We start from the raw sequence: 25,000 nt of genomic DNA on the forward strand, positions 1-25,000 counted from the left end.
AAGTCCCAAGAAAAGATGGCCCATGGGGTCAATTTTAAACTGCATCAAGGCTAAACGAGAATCTAAAAAATGCTGGAATTTAAATATTCTAACCTTGAAGGCCCTTTGCCTCTCCTCTTATCTCAAACCTGCATGGTTGCCATTAACTTGAAAGAGTCCCACTAACACACTACCTATAGCCAGGACAGATAAAACAGTACCTTGAAGTTAAAGCAGGTAGTGTTTACTACCACTTTACTTTCTTTCCCCTTTTTCTCTGTTGTGTCAAAGGCTATAACAAAGCACCTGGCTGCAGTAATTTCCTATTACAAAACTAAGGGACGTCTCATTTACTGTTACCTGGATTACTGCTTTTCTTTGAACCTGACCATCCAAACTAATGCCCACCTCCCCCTGATTAGTCTCTTAGTGGAATTTTTCTGGATACTGCATGCAAGAAGACCTTTCTCCTCTGAGAAGGTGCTATTCTTGATCTGCGACTTCTCCTCTGTAGCAATTTGATATTCCTGTGCTAGGGAGTTATGTGAAACACTGGGATATATAACCTCTTCAGTTCTAATGATCTCCCTGGCAAGTCTTCACATTGGAAAACTCAGTGCCCAAGGAACAAATATTGCTAGCATGGCCCACTCATTGCAGATTCCACCCCCCCCCCACTACCTGTATGAAGAAAAAACTGTCTTGTTGAATACAAGTTAACATCCCCATGCTGCGCCAGTAATCAAGGAACCTGAACATCACCACTGACACTGGAGAGGGACATGCACTTGGTATAGAAATGGATACACAGTATTTCCAGATGCAGATCTCTGCATCAAGCACAATTTCCCTTAAGAGCACATGTGGCACATACACAGACTGGTGTCTGGGTGTGTGTCTCTGCCTCTCTCCAGGTCCCCAATAAGGCTCCCCACTGGCACTGTGAACGCAGTGCTGTCTCTCTGCCCCAAGCAGCTGACACACACTCAGATTTCATTTTTACATGTGCGCACACACACACACACACACACACACACACACACCTGCTTGAGAGAGGCTGGCACATTACCTATTCTACCAACCTTGTCCAGACACTAAGGTGGATTCACTGCCTCCAGTCTGTTACTGTAAGCCTCTTAATAGGTTATCCAATTATGCTGAGTGAAGTTATCAATGTGAATGGTAATATTGATCAAACAGCAAGGCTTTTAGAAGTGGCCAGAGTTATCAGCAAAAGTGTGCAAATACTCTCAAAGCTTAAATAATTTCTAAAAAGGGCCAGCTACAATGAAACGGTTAAATATATTTAATAAAAAAGCAAGAAAATACAAAATATATATTTGCAGTAAACCACAGAGTTCAAATCACAGGAAATATCGAAAATAACACTACTGGACAGACTCTTACAAATAAAGAAAAACAATCACTAAAGTAAGCTTCACTATATTCCTGATTGAATATAGGAGAATGACTCTTCCCTAAAAACTTGATAGAGCAAGGCACAATGAAATGTGTCAACAGTCTTTTCTAGTCAGGTTCCCCAAAACAGTATACTCAATACTCTGATTGCTTCCTGTAAAAATATATAATATCCAAGATGGCTTGCAGAATGACCTCATGGTCACCTGACTCTAGGTTCTCACAGTATCCCCCTTTGAAGCTGACACAGGAATTTAGCATAGATGGCTGAAATACACACCTGAATGTGTATGGCTGTGCCTGGGGCTTCCTGTCTTTTCACTGAACTAATGAACAAGGGCTTCTTCCAGACCCACCATCTGCAGTCCTCTTCAGCACTGTGGGTTGCCGTTTTAATGGCGTAACAGCTAGTTTACATTTCTCTTTTTTTTTAAAGTAAGCTAGCTGGTTAACCTCTGCTGTCTCAGTATCCTGTATTAAAACGTATATATTTAATTCAATTACAGTAATACATGTACATTTCTTTTCATTCCAGCAGGGTGCACTGTTGACACATTTCTGAGAAGCAAACCTCACAAATAAATCACAAGCACCTGTACAAATAAGTTTGACATACAAATGACAGTTATTTACTGCATCCCCTGCCATACTTCTCCTGGCATGGCTGACATGTGAGACAAATTTCAGAGGTTAAAGCAAATCAGTAATGAATAAATGATGAGAATTTCAAACATTTTGGCAGCCAAGGATCCTGCTTGTCTTCATAGTACTACCATGGTGTGGTACATACATTTTTTGGGTGGGAGGGGGATGCTTGCTAATATCTGCTTTGCAAGTTATGGTGGTACTCAGCCCTGGACTCTGGGGTGTACCCAGACATTCTGACAGAGCATATGAGCAGAACGGCTGTAAACCCTTATAATAAATGGGTGTTGAAGGGGATATATTTCTGGATTTGGCCCATGGGTAGATTTGTCAGAAATGGACCTTTTTGTTTCCCTGGAAAACATATGGCTGAAAAAAATGTTGCAGCAAGACAACAACCAGAGGGACCCGGGCATAAATTTGGCAGGCCTGTTCCTTCAGTCCATATTCTCTCTAATATGGAATACAGAGAGATTGGTCAAATACTACTCTTGGCTCCCTTTAGGTTGTCATTTCATTAGTTTGTCCCCCCTGCTGAGGATGATGGAGCCTATTCTACTTTCTCAGCATGTGAACCAGCGTAAAGATTGCTCATAATCCCATCCCAGAATGCTTTAAGGCTGACCACTTTGTTCATTAGCTGTCATCTCATATCTTTCAAGTTTCTAGCTTAAGGCAGGGTAGGAATCGTACCTGTCAAAATGGAAAAATATTCTCCCTTTGGTGCTGGAGAGTGGGTCTGAACCTTAACCAGATTTCACAGTCCATGATCCTGAAATAGCTATTACTTTTCCAAATCAAGACCATCTTGTACCTCAGTAAAAGGTACACATGTGCAATCTCGGCCTGCCCGACTTTGGATTCCCCTTTGTATCCTTTTAAAGTGGGTCTTACTTTCCCAGTGAGCTTCGGATAAGGTCCCCCACGAGATCTCACTTTTGTGTGATGGAGAAATGAACTTTATTACCTTTTGAGCCAACTGCCTATGCACCCTTCAGATTTGCACAGAAAATTGCCTTTTTAGTGGTCATTGTCTGTCAGAAGGATACTTTTAACTGCAGGCTGTTATGTGTAAACAACCCTCCTCTTTCACAGGAACCAAGGAGTCTCTCTCTCTCCTTGCTACCTTCATGCTTAATGAGATGGCAGACAGTTCTCTAAACCAGGCCATTATCCAGCCTGAGCTTCATTCTACCCCAAAGAAGAGGGAGAGGATCTTGACACATCTATTTTTGCACATGTGACTCAAATTTTGCCTTGAAAGGAGTAGAGTAGAGAGGACATTGGTCCAGCTGTTAATACCCTTTGCAAAAACTTGGGAAATGAGACCATCTCTAAACTGAACATTTATCACATATGTCTTTGGATTTCCTTTTCTTTCCATAAGACTGTTTCTACAAGTCACCACAGCAACTACTGCCTTCCAAAGAGGGGTCAGGACCCAGGCCATCTTGTAAGTGTGGTCATTTGTCTGCATCTTTTCCAGGCATAACTTGGACATTTACCTCTAGAGCTGGAGCAGGAATTACCAAGGCGGTACTAACCACACTTCTCAGGCCAGCTGTTCACTCTTCAAATCTTCCCAAGTGTTATCACTATTGCAACAAGGAAAAGTATGATGAACATAATAGTTATTTAAGGATTTACCATGATTGTATATGTTATTTCCCTGGCTCAGTTTCTTTCCCTTTCCATCTTGGGGATGAGGTGGCTACCACATCACTTAGCTTTCCCTCTTTTTGTTACCTTTATGAATTAGTCCTGTTCCTCCATTAACCTTGTATCTCCAGAAGGAGCTTTAGAGGTCCTTCAGGTTAGACTGACAGTATTGGGAAGGGAAGGGGGGGGGCTATGTTACCTGGACAGTTTATTTTTGCCTCAGCCTGGACCCCTGGAGCTGACAGGGGCAAGAAACCGCTAAACATGGTCTAGATGGACACCCCTTGTAAACACACATGCTCTTGTCAGTGTGGGAGGACATCTGCCCAGCCTGTAGGATCAAAGGTGGAAAACTCTGGAAGACATTCTTGCCATCAGCCATCTGCAGCAGAAGTCCACAGATGTTAACACTACTGCAGCAGTGAACACTTTTGGAAGTCTGCAGTTATGGTAAGTTCTCAACACAAACTGTACTGTCCCTTTCAAGTCCTCAAATATGATTTCTTGTGACTTTTAGAAGATGGCCTTCCTGTTTCTGCAGTTGCATATATGTGTGGGTGGAGGCAAGTTTCAGTAACCTGTTTAAAGCAGTGCACTTTTAGTAGCAAATGCTAGATTATGTACCATTTTATACATTTTTCACATTTTACATTTTTGCTGAAAATGTAACAACAATGCAACCTATTTTACTTCTGATTTGACCAGTTATGTATACTAATTTGGTAAAACTCTAATATAGCTAGTTTATTTTTCAAGGAGCGTAATTTGAAAGCACATTAACATTTTCCCAGATTGTTTTCCCCCAGAGCAGATGAAACAAAGTAGGACATGATTGGAGAAAGTGCCCACTGCTGGACGGTAATGGTGAAGAACTCTGTGGATAATGTACATGGTTACAGTCCACATAATCTAGCGTTAAGGACAAAAGTCACATCTTCCATGAGCAGCAATTGATAAAACCACCTGTACTTCAGAGAGTTTCAGTAAATGCTTGTGTAAGACAGCATCTTATCACACATGCAGTGCATTTACTGAAGCCGAATTTGCAGAACACATTCACAGAGCTTTACACAAGCCTTTACAATCCCCATGTGGAAGATGCGAGACTGGGGACAGGAATGTATGAAGTCAGCTGACCTCAGAGTAGAAGGGTCTTGGAGTTATTAGTCAAGGTGGCCTAGTAGTCTTTGTGATGCTTGTGAGGTGTGTGTATGTACGTACATAAACTGTTTGCAATTCATTGCACAATATATTGATTGAGGTATGGCTACAGAAAGGTGCAACACAATGAACATCAGAAAGAGAACAGATACTTTCTTTGCATAAAAAATGTGCACAACAGATATCCGTGAGTGAAACAGAGTAAAGAATGTGCCATTGAAGAAGCAGCATATATAAAAAATTCTTCCACACTGAATCACTATGAATACTTTCAGCTGATGTCAAGGCAGACGATCAAAAAACTTTTGGAGACCCAGAAAATGCAAAAGATGAATGTCATAACTAGTTTCATGTGCAGTATGATTAACTAGAGGAAATTGCCGGGGCTCTTGGATAAGCTGAAGTCTTTACGGCAGACAAGACAAACTAGGTCCAGATGACTGTGTTGAAGTGAGACATTTATTGTCCATTTGCTACTTTTGAGAGAATTTGGTACACGTAGATCTGTTGGGTAATGTATAGCAGTCGTTTAGATTTATTTGGCTTTTGCCCCTGGGTAGTAGATATAATTTCTGAATGTAGGAGCATAACATTTAAACCTGGGTGGCAGTGAAGCCAACTTGTTGAAGCTTGGTTGATCGTGTTTTAATGGGGACCCATTGAAAACTTGACTTCTCACAGCTGAGATACCTGGAACAGATGAACGTCTAAGTCACCAGCTACAGTACTCTGATTATTGCTACATGCCAAAATATAGCAAACCCGGAATTAGTATATGTAATATGGGTGCTTCATGCTTGAAAGATGACAGTATCTGGTCTTTCACGTCTGGTAGAATGAAATTTAATATGTTGAACTGTAAACTGTCTGTTTCGTGCAGTTAAGGGGCACCTTAAACTTATTTGCACAGCATCATACTGTATGTAAAATTAATCAAGGCTAAGCTCAAAAGCCATGCTGCTAGCTTCATGGCTTGGCACAGAAAAGTGAAGTCCCACACAGTCTGGGATTTTTCTGTAACCCGGACACAAGTGGAAATGGGCAGCTGACACCAACTCACCTGTTTTTTTTTGTTTTTTTTTTTTGGGGGGGGGGGGCAGTCCTGCACATTATAGTGCTAATGAAACGTGTACACAGCGCATACAGATGCAAAACAAAAAGAACAAGTGTCTTTGAAGAAGTTAAGGTATGAGGCAGAGGTATTTTTATGAGGTGGGATATATATACCATTAACAAGACACCAGCAGGTGGTGGTTGTGAGGAACTTTGTTTTGGATCTTAATACAGACTGCTCTGCATGTCCTTCTGAATCCTTAAAATTGCTTCTTTATATTGCCCGTTATAAATGGTGGAAGTTGAACTCTGTGGACATCAAGTTGACTTTCCCGACAGTAATCTGCTTTCTACATCTAAAAATACTAGTCTTTGAAGTTGACAGCGAGGTATTTTGTGTAACAATAAGAATACCATGAAAAAAGGATTTGTATGGTTGTAGTTTCAGAATAGAAAGACTTCTGTGTATTTGGACCACTTGTTGAGAAGGTAATGCTGTTAATTTTTAAGGAATATCCAATAGTGCTCATTGGCTAAATGAGATGAAGTAAAAGTTCCCTGTGGAAGGGGGAGAAGAGTGGCTTAATTGTACCACTTTAAAGAAGCTGATGGCAGTTTAAATTTGTAATGTATGATAAGGCAGTGTACCCTTGTGCATCTCTCTTGTTGGTGATACAGTAGAATATTTACCCCAGGACTGCACCTTGTACAGCAAATGAACAGAGGCAGCTCCCAAATGCTTGATCTTGTGCATAAGTCCTCTCAAATTGTCTATGGTGTAATCCCAGTTATTCTTCTTGGGGATAATATATAATTATTTACTGTGGGACAAGTAAGGCCAGTCTAGCACCAAATGGGATGGGTTAGTTCAAGCACCAAAAGGGAAATTGGTTAGGTTTAAAATGGTTTGCAAGAGCAACTAGCCTTGTACTTATGAACCTATAGAACACTTTAGTGCCAGTTGGAGGACTTGTGTGTCAGCTGGCTGTGCAAAAGACTTGGACCATACTTCAGAATAGAAATATGAACCTCCTTTCTTAATGGCAAAGCTACTTTTAGCAGTTAGAGAACTGAGCTGCAGTAATGCTGTAGTCTGAGAAGCCGTACAGATATGCTCAGTAAAAGTCCCATGTAAACCTTTTCCCAACATAAACAGGGGCACATTCTATTAGATGCAGCTTCCGTCCATGGCAAAATAGGTCATTGATCACAATTAATGGGCCCCGTTTTGCATTCTGAAGTGCATGGCTTTACTTTCTGGGAAGTTGACAGTAAGGCGCTGCCTTTCTTAACTGTAAGAATACCAGCGATGTGCCTCTGGAAAGACCTTTTTCACTGTTACCAGTGTCATCAGAATTTGGGAGTACCAGGTCACCATACATTAATACACCGATTGTAGACAATGGCAGTGAGATGGTGTCACTAAATATCAGAGAGAGAAAAGAGCCAGTATGGATCTCTGTGAGACTTATGATTGTAATAGGTGGGGATGGGGTGACAGGGAGTACTTCACAGCTCCTTTTCTACCCTGCAAGTCCTTTCTCCCAGATAATCCAGAAACCACTGAATTGTTTTCAGGTTAACTACAGGTGACACCAGCTCATTAAGGGGTCCGTTATGTGGCAAGGAGTCCTTTAAGTGAATATAGACAGCACTTGTATGTAAATCATAGACTGGAGTCTACACGTGCTCAGTGAAAGCAAGCTGGTTAGTAGTGCTGCTATAACCTTTCGTGAAACTAGATGTTGCTCACCTTGCGTTGAAACTTTGCTTTACTGTAGGATTGTTGAGAGACAAAGTTGAAGGGGTCAGTAGGACTCTTTGAGTTGCCTAGGTCCACCTTTGAGCAGTAAGGTAATAGTTGCAAAGGCACAGGTCTCTGGGAAGGTGTGTTCATATGCATCCAGCCATTCATCTTTTGCATTACTTTTCCTCCTGAAGGTTATTGGGGTAGCAGGCTGAGCAGGTTAGATCAGATACTGTTGCTTCCTTTTCATCCTTCAAAATTCTCAGAATTGTGGGGCATATTGAGGGGTGTTTACATTTTGAATCTTGCTACAGATTACTTTTAATGTTTTTATCAGAATCATTAAAATTGTTTTAAATGTCATAAATTGTAGAAGTTGACTCTGGCCATCAAGTTGCCTTTCCTGATGGTAATCTTTTATAGATGCCAGAAAAGGCTTTAGTTTTTATAGCTGTTGACAGTAAGGTATTTTGTGTAACCATAAGAATGCCATGAAAAGAAAAGGTGTTCCAGTGTTAATTATTCTCAAACTGTCTCAGTTCTTCTTGTACTGATCTGTACCCTTTGAACCTCCTAGAGGAAGTTATCTGTTTTTCCAGTCCTCTCAGCTTTGAAGGATGTTACTGACTGCAGTTTTCCTGACAGTCAGCAGGTTGCCTCTATATAAAAAAAAAAAAAATCAGATGTGACGTGTAAAGTTCTTAGTATTTAAGATGTTCATCGTGTTACACTGCTGCAGTCATCACACTTGGGTTATCCTGCCGTCAGGCAGTCCCGCATTCGGCCCGAGTTCCAAAGTCTTGGTCCGGCGTCCGTTGCTGTCGCTTCTTCCACGACATCAGTGCACCAGGGGTATATAAGATGCAGCCGACACCATTTTCTTCAGTCTTTCTTGCCGCGCAGTGCCCGATGCAAAAGCAGTTCACAAGTGCCGGTTGGCCGACTCCTGAGATTTTCATTCTGTCTTCTACAAAGCCAAGTACCCCATTGGGGAAACTTTTTCTTGCCTCAGACTGATGTCAGTAAAAGTTAATAATTTTATTTCTTGTGGGAAGCAAATATCTCCTAAGGATTTCCATTCCTATTGTATCCCATGCCTAGGCCCAGACCAATGTCACTGGTTGTCTGTTTTGTGCTAGGTTTAACAAGCACACTATTAAACGTCTGTTTGATTTTGCCCGATATTATTTTGGCACAATATTGAATTACACCATGCCGTCGGAACTACAGACGACCGGAATACACAAAAAGCACAAAGACAAGGACAGGCATCCGAGGGCCAAAACTGACGAAGCCTCTTCTAGGCCAGTCGCCAGTTCTCCGGTTTTCAGCGAGGTGCCTTTGCAGCCCCTGACGACCGCTTCTTTAGAACCACAAGCCACCTCTGACTCCCACGTGGAGATGGCTGGGCCTTCGGATACACCAGACTTGAGACCTACTGAGACTAACCCTTCAGAGGGCTCCAGAGTAGCTGAACAACCCGCAGCTTCACAGGGTATTTTCAGGCCTACTCAGTTAACCATTACATCTTCTGCTAAATCTAAAACAAAGAAACAACTTCAGCATTCACCAGCACAGGCCTCCATGCCTAAGAAATAGATGCTTAAAATGGCCGAAGACCTAATTATTCTGATCAGGGGGTCCCACCCTCCTCCCAATAAATGGCCTAGACAGGATGCAGACTGACTCATCCGACCATGTGTCCATCTCCTCCGATTTATCCTCAGACCAAGGATACTCTCTACCCCCTTATGAGGATTCAGATGCTGAGGAGTCCATTCCTTTAGCCTCTCCACCAGAGGACTACTCCTTTGGGAAAACCTTATATACCGTGCGGGAGCATTTCCATTGGGAGGGCCAGGATTACTCAGAATCCAAGAAAAGGCTTAGAGATTTCCGTTTATTACCTCAACACGGACCCCTTGCTATTCTGCCAGTGTTGGATATTGTGGATGATGTGTATGCTGAATCCAGCTTAAATCCAGATTCTTTACCTCCAGCTCCAGTTAAGCCAGACAGATATTACGGAGTCCCTGACTCTCACAAATTCCTTTATAAAAGCCCTGTTGCTGACCCTGAAACTATTTCCCAGGGTCCCAAAGGGGTAAAGGCCTCTATAGCAAAAAATATAGTCCCCTCTGACAGATTCCAGGGCATTAGACAGATGGGGAAAGAAAGTATACACATCTGCAACTTTAGCAATGAGAGCACTAAATTGCCCGTTTCACATGCTTAAATATCAGCAATATTTGATGTCTCAGTTGAAACAAAAAATGCTTCCAAATTCAGATCTTCCTAAAGATAAGGAAATGCAGGATTTATTGCATGCAGCTGAACAAGTGGGAAAACATACTTTGCAATGTGGTTTTGATTCCTTAGAGGCCTCCTGTAGAGCAGCAGTTACAGGGTTCATCATTAGAAGACATGCTTGGTTAAAAGAACAGACCTTACCAGATCATGTTAAAGCAAAATTATTGGATGCACCTTTGCAGCAGGATGTTTTAGTTGGAGTTAAGGCAGAAGAGGTATTAAAGAAAATGGAGGATAAAGCAAAATCTATGCAAATGGTGAAGGATTTCTTACAGATTCAGCCTCCTCGATTTAGCAGAAATTGGCCAACAAAGAATTGGTCCTTTCCAGTTTCAGACAAACCTCAAAGGGGAAGATACAGACATCCAAGAGGCAGAGGTCAACCACAAGGTACTTGCAGGCCTCGACAATGGGGTGCTTCAACCCAGAAAGAAGGGGAAGACAGGCCTCAACCTTATAAAAAGCAGACCCAATGACTTCCCACTACAGCTGCCAAACATCTCTCTCTTGGCAGCCCCCTTGGGGGGAAAACTGGCACTTTTCAGTCGCAACTGGCAACTAATCACCCAGGACAAATGGGTTCTCAATATTGTGTCTCAAGGTTACAGATTCCACTTTCACACTCTGCCAAGGTTAAAAGGAATGCCAAATCTGCCACCAAATCAATGGGCAGAGGCTCAAAGGCAAATTACAGCACTCATGGACATGAGAGCTATTCAAAAGGTACCAACACAGGAGCAAGGACAAGGATTTTACTCAACACTTTCTGGTGCCCAGAAAGGCCAAAGCCTGGAGGCCCATTCTGGATCTTTCTTCTCTAAATACTTACCTGGATGTTCCAAAATTCAAAATGTTGACACTACAGCAGCTTCTTCCCATGCTGGGCAAGAAAGCTTGGCTCGTAACATTGGACCCCAAGAAGGCATACCTGCATGTTCCTATCAGATAAAATTGCAGAAGATACCTCATATTCTTAGCAGGTTCAATGCACTACCAATTCTTTGCACTGCCCTTTGGCTTATCTACTGCGCCCAAGGTCTTTACAAAATGCCTGGCACCAGTTATTACATTTTGCAGACAAAAAGGAATTCAAATTTACACATATTTGGACAACTGCCTTATTCAAGCAGAGAGCAAAGACATTCTTCTAAAGCATCTGGCGTTTGTAAAAAGAATGCTAATTTGCCTAGGGTACACAGTAAATGAAAAGAAATCAAAACTAGTGCCCTCACAAGAGATAATATTCCTGGGTGCCAGCTTAAATACAACAGCCCAGATGGCTTATCTCACGCCAGACAAGCAAGAAAAACTGACTCAATATTTCCATTTGATGGCAACAAAAACTCAACTCCCTGCAAGAAAAATTCTGCAGACTTGGGTTACATGGCATCTTGCACACTACTAATTCCATATGCAAAACTGCATATGAGGAAACTACAATGGTACCTAAAGAGTATCTGGTCTCAACACTGTCACAGTTTGGAAACAGTAATACCACTTATTCCTTGCCTTCAACAGGAGTTTTGATGGTGGGCTCAAGCCTGTCACCTCAACAAGGGACAGCCTTTCACTTGACCCACAGCCAGGCAAACACTGACAAAAGATGCTTCGGATTACGCCTGGGGAGCACACATGGCAGGAAAATGTATTCGGGGCAAGTAGCCCACAGAACAAAGGCATCTTCACATCAATCAAAAAGAGATGCTAGCTGTACAAGATGCACTTATAGCTTTCAAGGACCTTCTGCATCCAGGACAACTACTTCTAAAGACAGACAACACCACAGTTATGTGGTACATAAACAAACAAGGGGGCACGCATTCATATCCCCTATGCAGACAAGCCATGACCTTGTGGAACACAGCTATAGCCTATCAAGTTCATCTGCAAGCACAGTTCCTGCCAAGAGAGAAAAACACACTGGCAGACGACTTAAGCAGAAACATCATGGATCCGCACGAGTGGAAATTACATCCACAAATATTCAGGATGATAATACAGAAATGGTGGAGCCCAGACATAGATCTGTTCGCATCCCCAATGAATTGCCAGCTACAGAAATTCTGCAGAAGGACTTACTACCCACAAGCATGGAAAGTGGATGCCCTCTCATTCAGCTGGAAAAACCTACAAGTATACGCTTTCCCACCACTGCCTCTCCTTTCAAAGGTACTCATAAAAGCCAGACAAGAAAGGCCAAAGATGATCCTGATTGCCCCAGACTGGCCACGCCAGCACTGGTACCCAATCTTAAAGAACTTACCACAAGGATCACCATGGATTTTACCTCAAATCTCACTTCTCACTCAGCAAAACAATCAGATACTTCATGGCCAGCTCAAGACTTTAAACCTGGCTGCATGGAAGATTCCTTAGTCAAGCAAACAATGCCTCTCTCCAGAGCTGTTATGGATGTCATTCTGGAGGCCAGAAGGCCTAGTACCAGGAAAGCCTATTCGGATAAATGCAAGAGATTCTGTGCCTGGAACCAGGTTCACAACCTTGACCCTCTTGTCCCAAATACTCCTCAGATACTACAATACTTGACTGAGATGCTGGACAAGGGCCTCTCCTTTTCATCCATTAAGATCCATGCATCTGCCATCTCTGCTAATTACAGCAGAGATCCACTAATTTTTTCTCATCCTTTGGTAAAACAGTACCTCAGAGGGGCTAAAAACATAAGACCGCCCCGTAGAGCACCAACTCCAACTTGGGACCTCAACTTTGTCTTGGAGAAATTAACTTTACCTCCTTTTGAGCCAGCCAACTCAGTAGACTTAAAATATGTCTCTTGGAAAACTGCCCTGCTCCTGGCAATAACCTCAGCACGAAGAATTTCGGAATTACAGGCACTAATGGCAGTGAAACCTTTCATCATATTCCACCAAGGCAGGGTGTCTTTAAGAACAAACCCTACTTTTATGCCAAAGGTGGTATCAAGTGTGGCTCTAAACCAAACTATTCACTTGCCAACTTTTTAACCAAATCCACAGAATAAAGGGGAGAGACTACTGCATTCCCTGGACATACACAGGTAGTTACTCTTCTACTTGGACAAAACTAAAGCTTTCGGGAAAAACTGAACAATTATTTGTATCATATGCTGCAGGAACATAGGGAAAAGCCATTTCAAAACAGACCATTTCAAAATGGATGGGCCATTGCATATGTTTCTGCTATACACATGGGAAAACTACACCTAACAACATTAGGTCTCATTCCACCAGGGCAACAGCCACTTCAACTGCCTACCTCAGAGGAGTACCTACCCAAGGACATTTTGGAAACAGCAACTTGGAGTTCTGTACATACCTTCACCAAGCATTACCATCTGCCTCTTTACTCTAAATCCAGAGCTGGCTTTGCCACTGCAGTTCTGTGGGGCTTTATAGCCACCCCTAATGCCTTATAGAACCAGCCACCCTACCTCCTGCTTTGGGATTCTACCCAATTGTGATGACTGCAGCAATGTAACATGATGAACATAGTACAGTTTTGTACCTACCATAAATGTAGATGTTAGAGTGCATACACTGCTGCAGTCCAGGTAACCCTCCCTCCTTCCCCTCTTACTTACCCTAGTATTCTACCCTTTGCTGCCTATGGGAAGTATTTGCGGGTAACAAAGTATTTGATTGCTTTTCTTATGTATGTTTTATTAGCAATTTATATTGCCTACATTTTGGGGGGCGCCTGACAACTGGGGCAAGAAAAACTAAAGAAAATGGCGTCTGCTGCATCTTGTATACCCCTGGCGCACTGACGTCAGGGAAGAAGCGACAGCAACCGATGCCAGACCAAGACTTTGGAACTCGGGCCGACTGCGGGACCGCCTGATGGCAGGATAACCCAAGTGTGATGACTGCAGCAGTGTATACACTCGAACATCTACATTTATGGTAGGTACAAAACTGTACTTTTTTTATACACTCCTCTTAAACCTTATCCAGCAGCTCTAGCTTCAGCTAACCCTTCAGCTGCTAAACACTTAATTCCTACTGTTGCTGATAAGAATGGGAAGATTGAGAAGTATTGTGAAAAGTGTATGCTTGTACAACACTGATTTTTTCAGAATTTTGAATTGTCAGACTCCTATTTGTTCTAATTGTAAAAGCATGAGAAAAGCTGTCTGCAGTTTTCTCTTGTGCAGAAAAATCTACTTTAAATTTTATTTTTTTTGTTAGTCACTTCTCACTGTATACAGTGTGTGTGCAATGATATTCTTCCAGGGCTATGGCCTTTGGTACTGTTTTGAGGCTTCTATGGATGTGTTCTCAAAACCTCCCGGATAACATTATAAAAAAAAATTAAATTCTCCTTTGGCTAGAAATTGTTTTTAGCCCTACTGCTACAGTGGTGATCAAAAAGTGTGGTGAAAGGGATAAGCTGATACAGGAAACTTCTTAATTTTTCAGCTCAAATTTTTCAAGTTTTCTATGGGATTCTGTCCTCATTTTTGTAAGAAAATAAACAATCTCAACAAAATATTGGTAAACAGACGTTTAAGAATAAATGGCAAGAGATTCCAAGAAGAATTCTGGAAATTCCCAAAGCCAAGGACAGTCTAAAGTCAAAAATGGCTTTTAAGAGAGTATATCCTTCCCACCCTGGCAGCCCCTCTTCAGAAAGTCTCCTTTTTTCTCTTTGGCAACTGTTTTAGATATATGGGTTTTGAAGATCATTTGTCATGGTTGCAGATGGCAGTGGATGGAAATCCTCCTTTCCAGGGGTAATTCCTCATCGTCTAGGCCAGACTTTCATCTACGCCTGTCCTTCGTTTCATGCTGACCCAGGTAGTGATGGAACATGTTTCCCCTTTCCTGGAGAGAGATATTTACTCAAGGATGTTTTTAGTGCCAAAGAAAGAAAATGATTGGAGACCATTTCTGGATCTTTCTTTCGTAAAACTGTTTGTGATGCTGCCCAAAGTCATAATATCACTTGACAACCAGGTGCCCAAAGTCATAATGTCACTTGACAACCAGTTAAGTCGTCTTCTGCATTCATTTCCTTGTAATATTCAATTTAAAAGATGCTATTCACATTTCTGTTAATCCAGATTTTAAGGTTGTGTGTCTGGATTACGTTATCATTTCTCTGCTTTACCTTTGGACTGTCCACTGTACCAAGAGTGTTCACAAAGTGTCTAGCTCCAGTTATAGCTCATTGCAGGCTACAGGGTATCTACATTTTTCCATATTTGGATTACTTTCCATATTTAATTACTTTCTTACCTCCTTTTTAGAGTGTTTTTCAAAGTGTCAGTCTCTCTCTCTCATGGGTAAGAGAACTCTTACACAAGCTGGTGTTGACTCCTTGTGAAGGATTGTTTTTGGGGTGTCAGCTAGCCACCACAGTTCAAAGAGCTTTTCTTCCATGGGGAAAAAAATCGAGTTGTATCGAGATCTATTTTTAGAATTTTCCACTTAGACTTTGATCACTGCAAGGGAATACCTCAGGATTTTGGGTCTCGTGGCTTCTGATTTCTCATGATACCCCTGGCAGCACTCCAGATACCACTGTATCTTTTTCATGTGAAGTCTGTCTGGTCCAGCACCAGTGCCCCTTGTCTTAACAGGTCTAGTGTTGGGGCTTGCTGGAAGAGAAATGAGTTGTTGGAGGCGACAGATATCCCTAAATCTAGGTCTCCCCTTCTGTCTCCCTGTTCCAAAGCAGGCAGTCACCACAGATGCCTCAGACTTTGCTTGGGGAGCAGTTTCAGTAAGAATACAAGTGCAAGGTGTATAGGACACCAAGGACATATGAAAGCGCACACACACAAGAGAAACTTGCCCCATCTTTCTGAATAGTCTTTGGTCCTTTGGATGTCTTCAAGTTGTTAGAGACAATACCCGAGTCATGTGGTACATCAGCAAGCCAGACTGAGCCAGGTCGTACCCCGTCTGTGAAGTAACCATGTTATCTTGCAAAATGATTTCACGGCACAGACTTACTATACAGGCAACCTACATTCCATCAGAGCAAAACTGTGTGACAAATAAGCTGAGCAGTGCAAGGGCTGACCCTTGCAAATGGAAACTAGATAGGGGTGTCTTCCAAGATTTGATCCATCTGTGGGGAACTCTTCAAGTAGAATGCTGTTCAAAGAGGCGGTAGAATCAGCTGGCAAGATTCTTCTACAGAACTCCATGCAAGAACGCCTGGAAGATGGATGCCTTTTCTTTCCCGTGGACAGTAATATTTCCAGTGTGCTTTTCCACCCTTTCCAATAATATCCAGGGTACTTTTGAAGATTCAGAAGGACTCGTCATGGTCATTGTGATGGTTCTCTTCTATCCCAGGCAACTGTGGTTCTCCATTCTTTTTGAAATGGCCAGGGGCAATTACCACAAGCTGTCTCACAAACTGGATCTGCTCACACAAGAGCAGGGATGTTTGATATACCTAAACAACAATCAACTTCATTTGACTGCCTGAATGATGGATCTTAATTCCCTTTAAGCAACTGTTTACTGAGGATGTACAGCAGGTACTAAGAGGCAAGAAAGCCTGCTAGTTGAAAATCCTATGTTGGCAAATGGAAAAGGTTTTCTAGTTGGTGCCAACAACATAAACAAAATCACCCATTTAGTACTATTTGTTCCCTGGTTTTACAGTATTTGAGTTACTGCCTGTGCCCTTTCTTAATTCTGTCAATGTTCATTTATCAGCCATTTCAGCATGTCTGCCCATGGATCGTCTTTCAATGCATTTTCATGTCAAAATTTTTTTTCCAAAAAAACCGGTGACCCCTCCCTGGAATCTTTTGTGTTGGAGAAGCTAATAGTTGCAAGATTTGAATCTAGTAACCTGGCTGACTCGAGCTTCTTAACATAGAAAATAGTTTTACTGATTGCTCTGACCTCTTCAAAAAGAGTATACAAGTTGCAAGCTCATGTGGTGAGTCAATGCAATTTCATTTTCCAGTGACTGGGTTTCTTGGAGAACTAATCCTTCCTGTATATCTATAGCTGTGTTTGTTTACTTTATACTAAACTGTCATCTCCCTGTTTATTTCCTGAGCCTAAAACTTAGAGGGAAGTGTACTCTATAAATAACCACAGACCATTCAAGTACTCTTTTTGACAGAAGTAAATCTTTCAGATATTCTGATCAGTTATACATTTCTTGTGAAGGTAATGAGAAAGGAAAACACTATTTCTAAATGATTGTCTAAGGCCATTGCATTTTGTTATACTCGCCACAGCAAAACTGTTCCATCCAGGCATAGTCTAGACCCACTCTACCAGGGCCTTGGCTTCATCTCTGGCTTTTGGGGAAGGGTTGGATTCTAGAAATATTCTAGAAGCAGCAGCTCATTCTCCAGGGGCTCCTGGCCTCTCCTTCCACCTCCCTAAATTTGTAATCTGTGGCAGTCTACCTGTATCATTTTGGGTTCTGCAGCAGTGATCAAAATGAAGAACATAGTACATTTGTGTAAGTAAGCTTGCCATAAGAGTAGATATTTTGAGTGATCACTGTTGCCACTCCCTCCCTCCATCCCCCTTATTTCTTGGTGGTTTGCTTTATGCCAGGGTGTGGTCATTTATTTTTTGTTCTTCCTAGCATTGTCCTTCCAGGGCTCAGCCTCCCTCTCTTGTTGACAGGAAAGCTCTGAAGAGGTTGGTGCCCAAACCTGTCTTTTAGTCAGCTTAGCTTGAGCTGTTGGTCAGCTTTTGAACCTGGCTGGCTGTTGTATCCATGGCAGGGTATAACCCATATAGCTTAGGCTACTGCAGCAGTGATCAGTTTAACATCTACTGTTATGGTAAGTTTGCTTGCACAACTGCACTTCCCAGTCTAATGTAGCTCCTCCAGCAGTATTCTGGACACATTTTTTTCGAATAGAACTTAGACATTACCTTGCAGACCAGGCAGTGAGTCATCTTTACGTAACCAAGAAGAGACATACTAAAGGTAATTTCCTGAAGCCTTTTAAATACTTTTTTCCATGTCTGATTTTTCTTTTGCATGTTATTGTAACTTCTTGCGTCCTTTTACCTGGCTTGTTTGAAAGTTACAGAATGCAGCATTGTATTCAATAATGACTGATCAGTGAAATGTAAAATGTTATCCGCGATCAGATCTGCCAAAGGCTACATAATGTGCTATTTTATCTTTGGCAGGATATGGTCATAGTTTTTGGATGTCAAAGATTGATTCCTGTGTTTGGAACACACTGTTCCTTACCTTTCCCTGAAAATAGAGGCCACTGCCATAGTTTATAAGTGAAGTAAAACTTCTCCTGCTTGCTGCACAGATTTTAAAACCTTGTTGACCATAACACCTTATCAGTATCATGTGACTTTGTTCTCATTGTCTTGCCACTGTGGAGTTGTTCTGCCACAATGTTTCTTACAGAAATTGGCGCAATTGTTTACATTTTCTTGGACAGCCTCTTGAAAAGGAAGATATTTCCATAAGCTTCATGAGTTCTTTGAAGTATTCCTTTCTAATGTAGCTAACTAGTCCATACAAATACAAATTCATACTTGTTCTAGTTTAATGCTTGTCGATGTACACTGCTTTTCTGTGCAAAGTAACACAGGCTACATACTTGTGCCTTTTTATTTAAAAATAGTGTATAAAAATCTTTAGTTTTTCTTTATCCACTTGTTTCTATTTGTTATTCATATGGTAGTAAAGCAATTGAATAAAACTTGTTCTCACAGTAAAATTCTTTGTTTGCATTATGTAAGAATAAAAAGATTTACTTATCACCCACACTTGTCCGTCTTTTCAAATGAGAAAAATCTCTTGTTTCCAAATTTCAGCAATTTTTTTCTTTCTGAAAATATTTAGGCGAAATTCCATTCACCGTGGCCTTGGTTTGAAGTCACTAGCTCAGGATATCTTGAACCTTTCACTTGACAAGTCCCTACGGCTACGTTGTAGTAACTGGGAAGCAGAAGAACTCAGCAATGATCAGGTAATTTCCGGGATACAAGGTTGTAAAATGTGGTTTTACTTTTCCCATGGAAATATCTGTTTTAATTTGTGATATACTGCCAAATTTGCTAGCCTTAATTGCCCAGGTTGTGTCACTGGGATTATAACCTTTAACTTGAGTGATGTATGACGCACCTGATGTAACTTGTATTCGTTTTGTTCTAGTTTGCTGATTGTAGAAGGCAGCTTAACTAGTTGCAAACTCTTTAATGCAGGGAAGACAAGAAGGCTGCAGCCTTTTGTTTCAGTAACAATTGCTTGGAGTCATGTTCATTACTGTCATCGCATTGCAGCGTGAGAAGGTATCACACTCCTAAGGACATTGCCCTTTGGCTAAAAAATTTAAACCAAGATGCCCATCTGCCAGAGTTAAGGGTAGCTTAGGTGGATGTTAAAGATCCCATGGCAGAAAGGACAGAGAGAGTGCTTTACTAAAATTTCCACTAATTGTTTAAATGCCACCTAGTGGGACCAACCTAGTTGAAATAAAATGCATTTATCAGACACATGTAAGCTGTAGAAGCTTTGCTGCTTTGCACCACCATTCCTTCCCTTGACGTGCAGCATGGCATATAGACTTCTACTCTTCATCCTGGAAGGCCAGTTTTTTAGAAAAAAAAAAGTACTTTTCCCTCTTCCCCCAAACACTGTTCTCATGCTACAAAAATTGATGTATGAATAAGAATTCAGGACAAAGGTCATACTTAAACTCATTGCAGAGTGCTTTTTTAACATTGGAAAATATCCACTGTGTCTCTCACCTCAATCTTAAATCTTTTGTCCTCCTTTGGTCTACTTGCCATATCCTTGCAGCAAAAGGTTATGTGCATTGTAATCATATTTTAAACATACTGGAAAATATTAAGATACAACCAAACATCCTAATACTGGGTGATTTTTAACAACCCTGCCATTAACCTGGAAAACTCGTATACCAACACCTTTGCCCAACGGTTCTTGGAATTCATAAATTCCAACACCCTGGATCAGCTAGTCCTTAGTCCCACCAGGGGCTACAATTTCCTAGACCTGGTCATTACCAACATGGAAAATCGATGCTCCACACCTATGGTCACCCCCACGTTGGTGTCAGGTCTGACCATAAGCTAATCACTCTTGACATCCACATCCCACCCCCACCCTCCAGTAAGGAAACCTCCGTAAAAAACTTGTCCAAAGTCAACTTCATGCTACTCGAGTCAGAAGTGGCAAACGTCATGACACCCATGCAGACGGGAACTGAAAGTTCGACTGCTGAATCCTACACTAAGGCACTGTACGAGCACATCCACTCGTGCATGAATCGTGCCATCCTCAATAGAACCAATATGCTTTCCTCCAAAAAAAAGAAGCCAATCTGATAGTTCCTTGCCATAAACAGACTTTGCAACAAAAGGAAGAAACTGTTGCAGAAAAGAGGAAAATCCCAAGATGCAAAAAAACACGCTTATCAGCCTCAGTAAGAAGCTGAGATGCCTCAAAATCCTACAAAGCTAGTTACAAAAATAAAATTGCCAAAGATTCCAAAGACAACCACAAGGCATTCTATAGCTATGTCAATAGTCTAAATGGCAATGCTCAGATCTGCTCTGAGCTACAACAGAATAGCATTAAATACACTGATCCCAAGGATATTGCCAATATCCTGGCAGATCGATTCAGTGCAAACTTCACCCCCCCTCACCCCCTAAAGGACCCATCTGAATACCGAAAGATTGCCAAATTTTGGTAATGGTCCCGCAGGTAAAAATCGCACTCTCCAAAGCTAACCAGATGACATCCTAGGCTGTGTACTACATGAACTGGCACCTCACCTAAGTGTCATGTTTAATCATAGCCTCACCTCCGGCTTCGTGCCCACTAAGTGGCGCACAGCTGCAGTTATCCCACTCCACAAGGGGGGATCCACCTTGGATCCTGGGAACTACCACCCCATCAGTCTGATGAGCCTGATCTGAAAGACCATGGAACGTATTATCATGGAACTTAAAAACAAAGACATTGGCGACCTTCAAACACTGGACCCCACGCAGTTTGGGTTCGAGCAAGACTGATCTCGTCTCCTGAACCTGATTTCTTCAAATAAGTCTCCAGAACTGAGGACAAGGGTAAGGTGGTCCACACAGCCTGTCTGGACCTCGCCAAGGTCTTCGACACCATCCCCCACTCTGGAATCATTAGTTAACTTAGTAAGCTGGGCATTAATCCGTACGTCACTCGATGGGTTGCCAACTGGCTTACTGTCAGAACCTACACTGTAAAAGTAGCTGACTCCAAATCCAACTCCAGACAAGTGGAGTACCTCAAGGTTCAGTCCTGGGACTGCTCTTGTTTGGCATCTACTTTTCTGAAGTACAGGCCAATGCTAAGGGACTCTGGCTAACAAAGTTTGCGGATGACGGCAAACTGGGAGCCATTATTGAATACCTAAATGATGTGGATATTCTACAAAAGGGCCTTACAGAAACAGATGCTTGGTGCCAGAGCCATGGGCTCAAGCTCAATGCCAAGAAATGTATAGTTATCCCCTTTGGGAAAAAAACATGTACCCATGAATTACCACATAGGTGGCAGTACACTAAACACAAAGTGTGATAAGAGACTTTGGTACCAGGTGGACAGTGGTCTCACCTTCGATACCCAAGTCGCCACAAAAGTCAGGAAATCTTTCTGTGTGGCACACCATCACTAAGGGCTTTTCATACAGGAAAAAGGAGGTCATTGTCACACTGTACTCATCCCTTATTAGACCCATTATAGAATACAACGCCCCGTTTGGTATGTACCTCTCGACATCTGCAACAACTGGAAAGGCCGCAGAAATACCTCACTAAAAGAATTACAGGCCTAATGCCCTATGCCGACTGTCTAAAAAGACTTAAACTATACTCTGTCGCATATCGTCTGCTCAGAGACCATCTCTGCTTAACATACAAGGCCATGTCAAACCCAAAGCTGTTGGGCATGCTACATTTAAAGAAATCCCATTCCCTCAGAGACGCACGCTCCAGGGATCTAAACCTTATCACAATGAACAAAACATGCTGGAGGGATAAGTTCCTGACCCAGAGACTCCCCAGACTCTGAAATAGACTTGCCCATGCATGTCAAGCAGAGCGCTTCTTGGCCTCTTCAAAAGGAACATTGATGATTGCATGGGAGATGGGAAATTCACCCCGGGGATCACTTCAGTCACCCTGCTAGACAGGGTTCCAGGGAAGCAAATACTATGGGAAGAAGTAGCCAGGGAATTGTTATGGCTAGGCTTGTATAGGCCCTAGGGCCCATAGGTTGGTACTAGGCTATTTGTGCATTGGGGGCGGGGGGGGGTTCCAGCCACTCTGTTCAGAATTCTGAGTCCGTAACTTGTAAAGGGCGAATGTTTGATGCTGATCAACCTTAGATGTTCATCGTGTTTCACTGTTGCAGTCATTACACTTGGGTTATCCTGCTGGCAGGCTGCCCACAGTCGGCCTGAATTCCAAAGTCCCAGTCTAGCGTCTGTTGCTGTCGCCTCTTCCCTGATGTCAGTGCGCCAGGGGTATATAAGATGCAGCCAACGCCATTTTCTTCAGTCTTTCTTGCCTCGCGGTGCCCGAAGCAAAAGCAGTTCGCAAGTGTCAGTCGGCCGACTCCTGAGATTTTCGAAATTGAAGTTCTGAACCGAAGTCTTCAATAAAGCTAAGTACCCCATTGGGGAAACTTTTTCTTGCTCCAGACCGATGTCAGTAAAAGTTAACAATTGTATTTTTTGTGGGAAGCAAATACCTCATGAGGTTTTTCACTCTTACTGTATTCCTTGCCTAGGCCTTGACCACGACGTTGCTAGTTGTCGGTTTTGTGCTAGATTCAACCAACGCACTATTAAGCGTTGGTTTGATTTTGCTTTACATTACTTTGGCCTAAGGTTTAACTACATAATGCCGTCGGAACATCCGACGACCGGAATTCATAAATGCAAAGACAAAGAAAAGGACAGGCATCTGAGGTCCAAAACAGACAAAGCCTCTTCTAGGCCAGTTGCCAGTTCTCAGTGAGGCGCTTTTGCAGCCCCTGACACCCGCTACCTCAGAGGCACAGGCTGCCTCCGACTTCCACATGGAGACAACTAGGCCACTGGAAACTCAAGGTGTTGGGCCTATGGAAACTTTTCCCTCAGATGGGTCCGGAGCAGCTGAGCAGGCATCTGCTTCTGAGGGTGTTTTCGGACCTACACAGCTTACTATCAAGTCCACTTCAACAGCCAAGGCAAAGTCTAAAACACCATTAAAGACAAAAAAAAACAAGTACAGCATTCTCCTGGACAGTCATCCATGCCAAAGAAACAGATGCTTAAAATGGCCGAGGACCTAATTACTTTGATCAGGGGTTCCCATCCCCCTCCTGATAAAAGGCCTAGGCAAGACACTGATTATGACTCCTCCGACCAGGTTTCTGTTTCCTCTGATTCCTCTTCAGAACAGGGATATTCTCTTCCTCCCAATGAGGACTCTGACGCTGAAGAATCTATCCGTTCAGCCTCTCCTCCTGAGGATTACTCTTTTGGGGAAACCTTGCACACCATGAGGGAGCATTTCCATTGGGAGAGCCAGGATTATTCAATCCAAGAAAAGGCTCAGAGACTTTCTTTTACTGCCTCAGCACAGGCCCCTTGTTATCCCCCCGTACTAGATATTGTTGATTTTTTTCTGAATCCAGTTTGTCTCCTGATTCTTTACCCCATGCACCAGTCAAGCCAGATAGGTACTACAGGGTCCCAGACTCTCAGAAATTTTTTTATAAAACCCTGCTGCTGACCCAGAAACAATTTCTCAGGGTCCCAAAGGGGTCAAGGCTTCCACTGCAAAAAACCCTGTTCCCTCTGATAGGGATTCTAGAGCACTGGATACATGGGGGAAAAAAGTTTACACGTCTGCTACTTTAGCTGTAAGGGCTTTAAACTGCCAGTTTCACATGCTTAAATATCAACAATACCTAATGTCTTTGCTAAAACTGAAAATGCTTACAAGCTCAGAATGTCCTGACAATAAGGAAATGCAGGATTTATTGCATGCAGCTGAATAAGTGGGAAAGCATACTTTGCAATGTGGTTTTGATTCATTAGAGGCTTCTTGCAGAGCCGCAGTTACAGGTTCTGTCATTCGAAGGCATGCTTGGTTAAAAGAACAAAGTTTACCTGATCATGTTAAAGCAAAATTGTTGGATGCTCCATTACAGCATGATACTTTGTTTGGTGTTAAGGCAGAAGAGGTGTTAAAGAAAATGGAGGATAAAGCAAAATCAGTGCAGACAGTAAAGGATTTTCTTACAGGTTCAGCCACCTAGATTTAGCAGGAACTGGCCTTCTAAAAATTGGTCCTTTCCAGTGTCACAGGCCACAAAGAGGCAGATCTCAGCCCCAAGGCTCATACAGATCAAAACAATGGGGTGTTTCAACCCTCAAAGGCGGATAAGACAAATCACAACCTTATAGGAAACCGTCCCAATGACCTCCCTCTACAAATGCCAAGCACCTACCTTTTGGCAGCACCCTTGGGGGGAAAACTAGCACTTTTCTCACAACATTGGCACATGATCACCCAGGACAAATGAGTACTAAAAATTGTTTCTCAGGCTTACAGGTTCCACTTTCACATCCTTCCAAGGTCAAAAGGTATGCCAGACCTGCCACAAAATCAATGGGCAGAGGCACAAAAACAAATTTATGCTCTCATGGACATGAGAGTTATTCAAAAAGTACCACAGCAACAACAGGGGCAAGGATTTTACTCTACTTTTCTTGGTACCCAGAAAGGACAAAGCCTGGAGACCAATACTGGACCTGTCAATTCTAAATACTTTCCTGGATGTCCCAAAATTCAAAATGTTGACACTGCGGCAACTTCTACCCATGCTGGGCAAGAAGGCTTGGCTAGTTAATTTGGACCTCAAAGAGGCATACCTGCATGTCCCAATCAGACAATCTTGCAGAAGATTCCTCAGATTCATAGCTGGCTCAATGCATTACCAATTTTCTGCACTGCCCTTTGGCTTATCTACTGCACCCAGGGTCTTCACAAAATGCCTGGCACCAGT

General features: G+C 42.4%; 1 protein-coding gene across 1 annotated transcript in view; it reads left to right on the forward strand.

Moving 5' to 3' along the window:
• The window catches only part of EXD2 (exonuclease 3'-5' domain containing 2), a 630,247-nt gene that overhangs the window by 147,636 nt on the left and 457,611 nt on the right, over positions 1-25,000 (forward strand). The window contains exon 4 of the mRNA XM_044073504.1: positions 18,779-18,905. Within this exon, the coding sequence (XP_043929439.1) occupies positions 18,779-18,905 (127 nt within the window). The remainder of the gene's footprint in view (positions 1-18,778; positions 18,906-25,000) is intronic.

The sequence above is a fragment of the Protopterus annectens genome, chromosome 6.part0, assembly GCF_019279795.1.
Source record: "Protopterus annectens isolate FY-2018-M chromosome 6.part0, PAN1.0, whole genome shotgun sequence".
Lineage (NCBI taxonomy): Eukaryota > Metazoa > Chordata > Ceratodontiformes > Protopteridae > Protopterus > Protopterus annectens.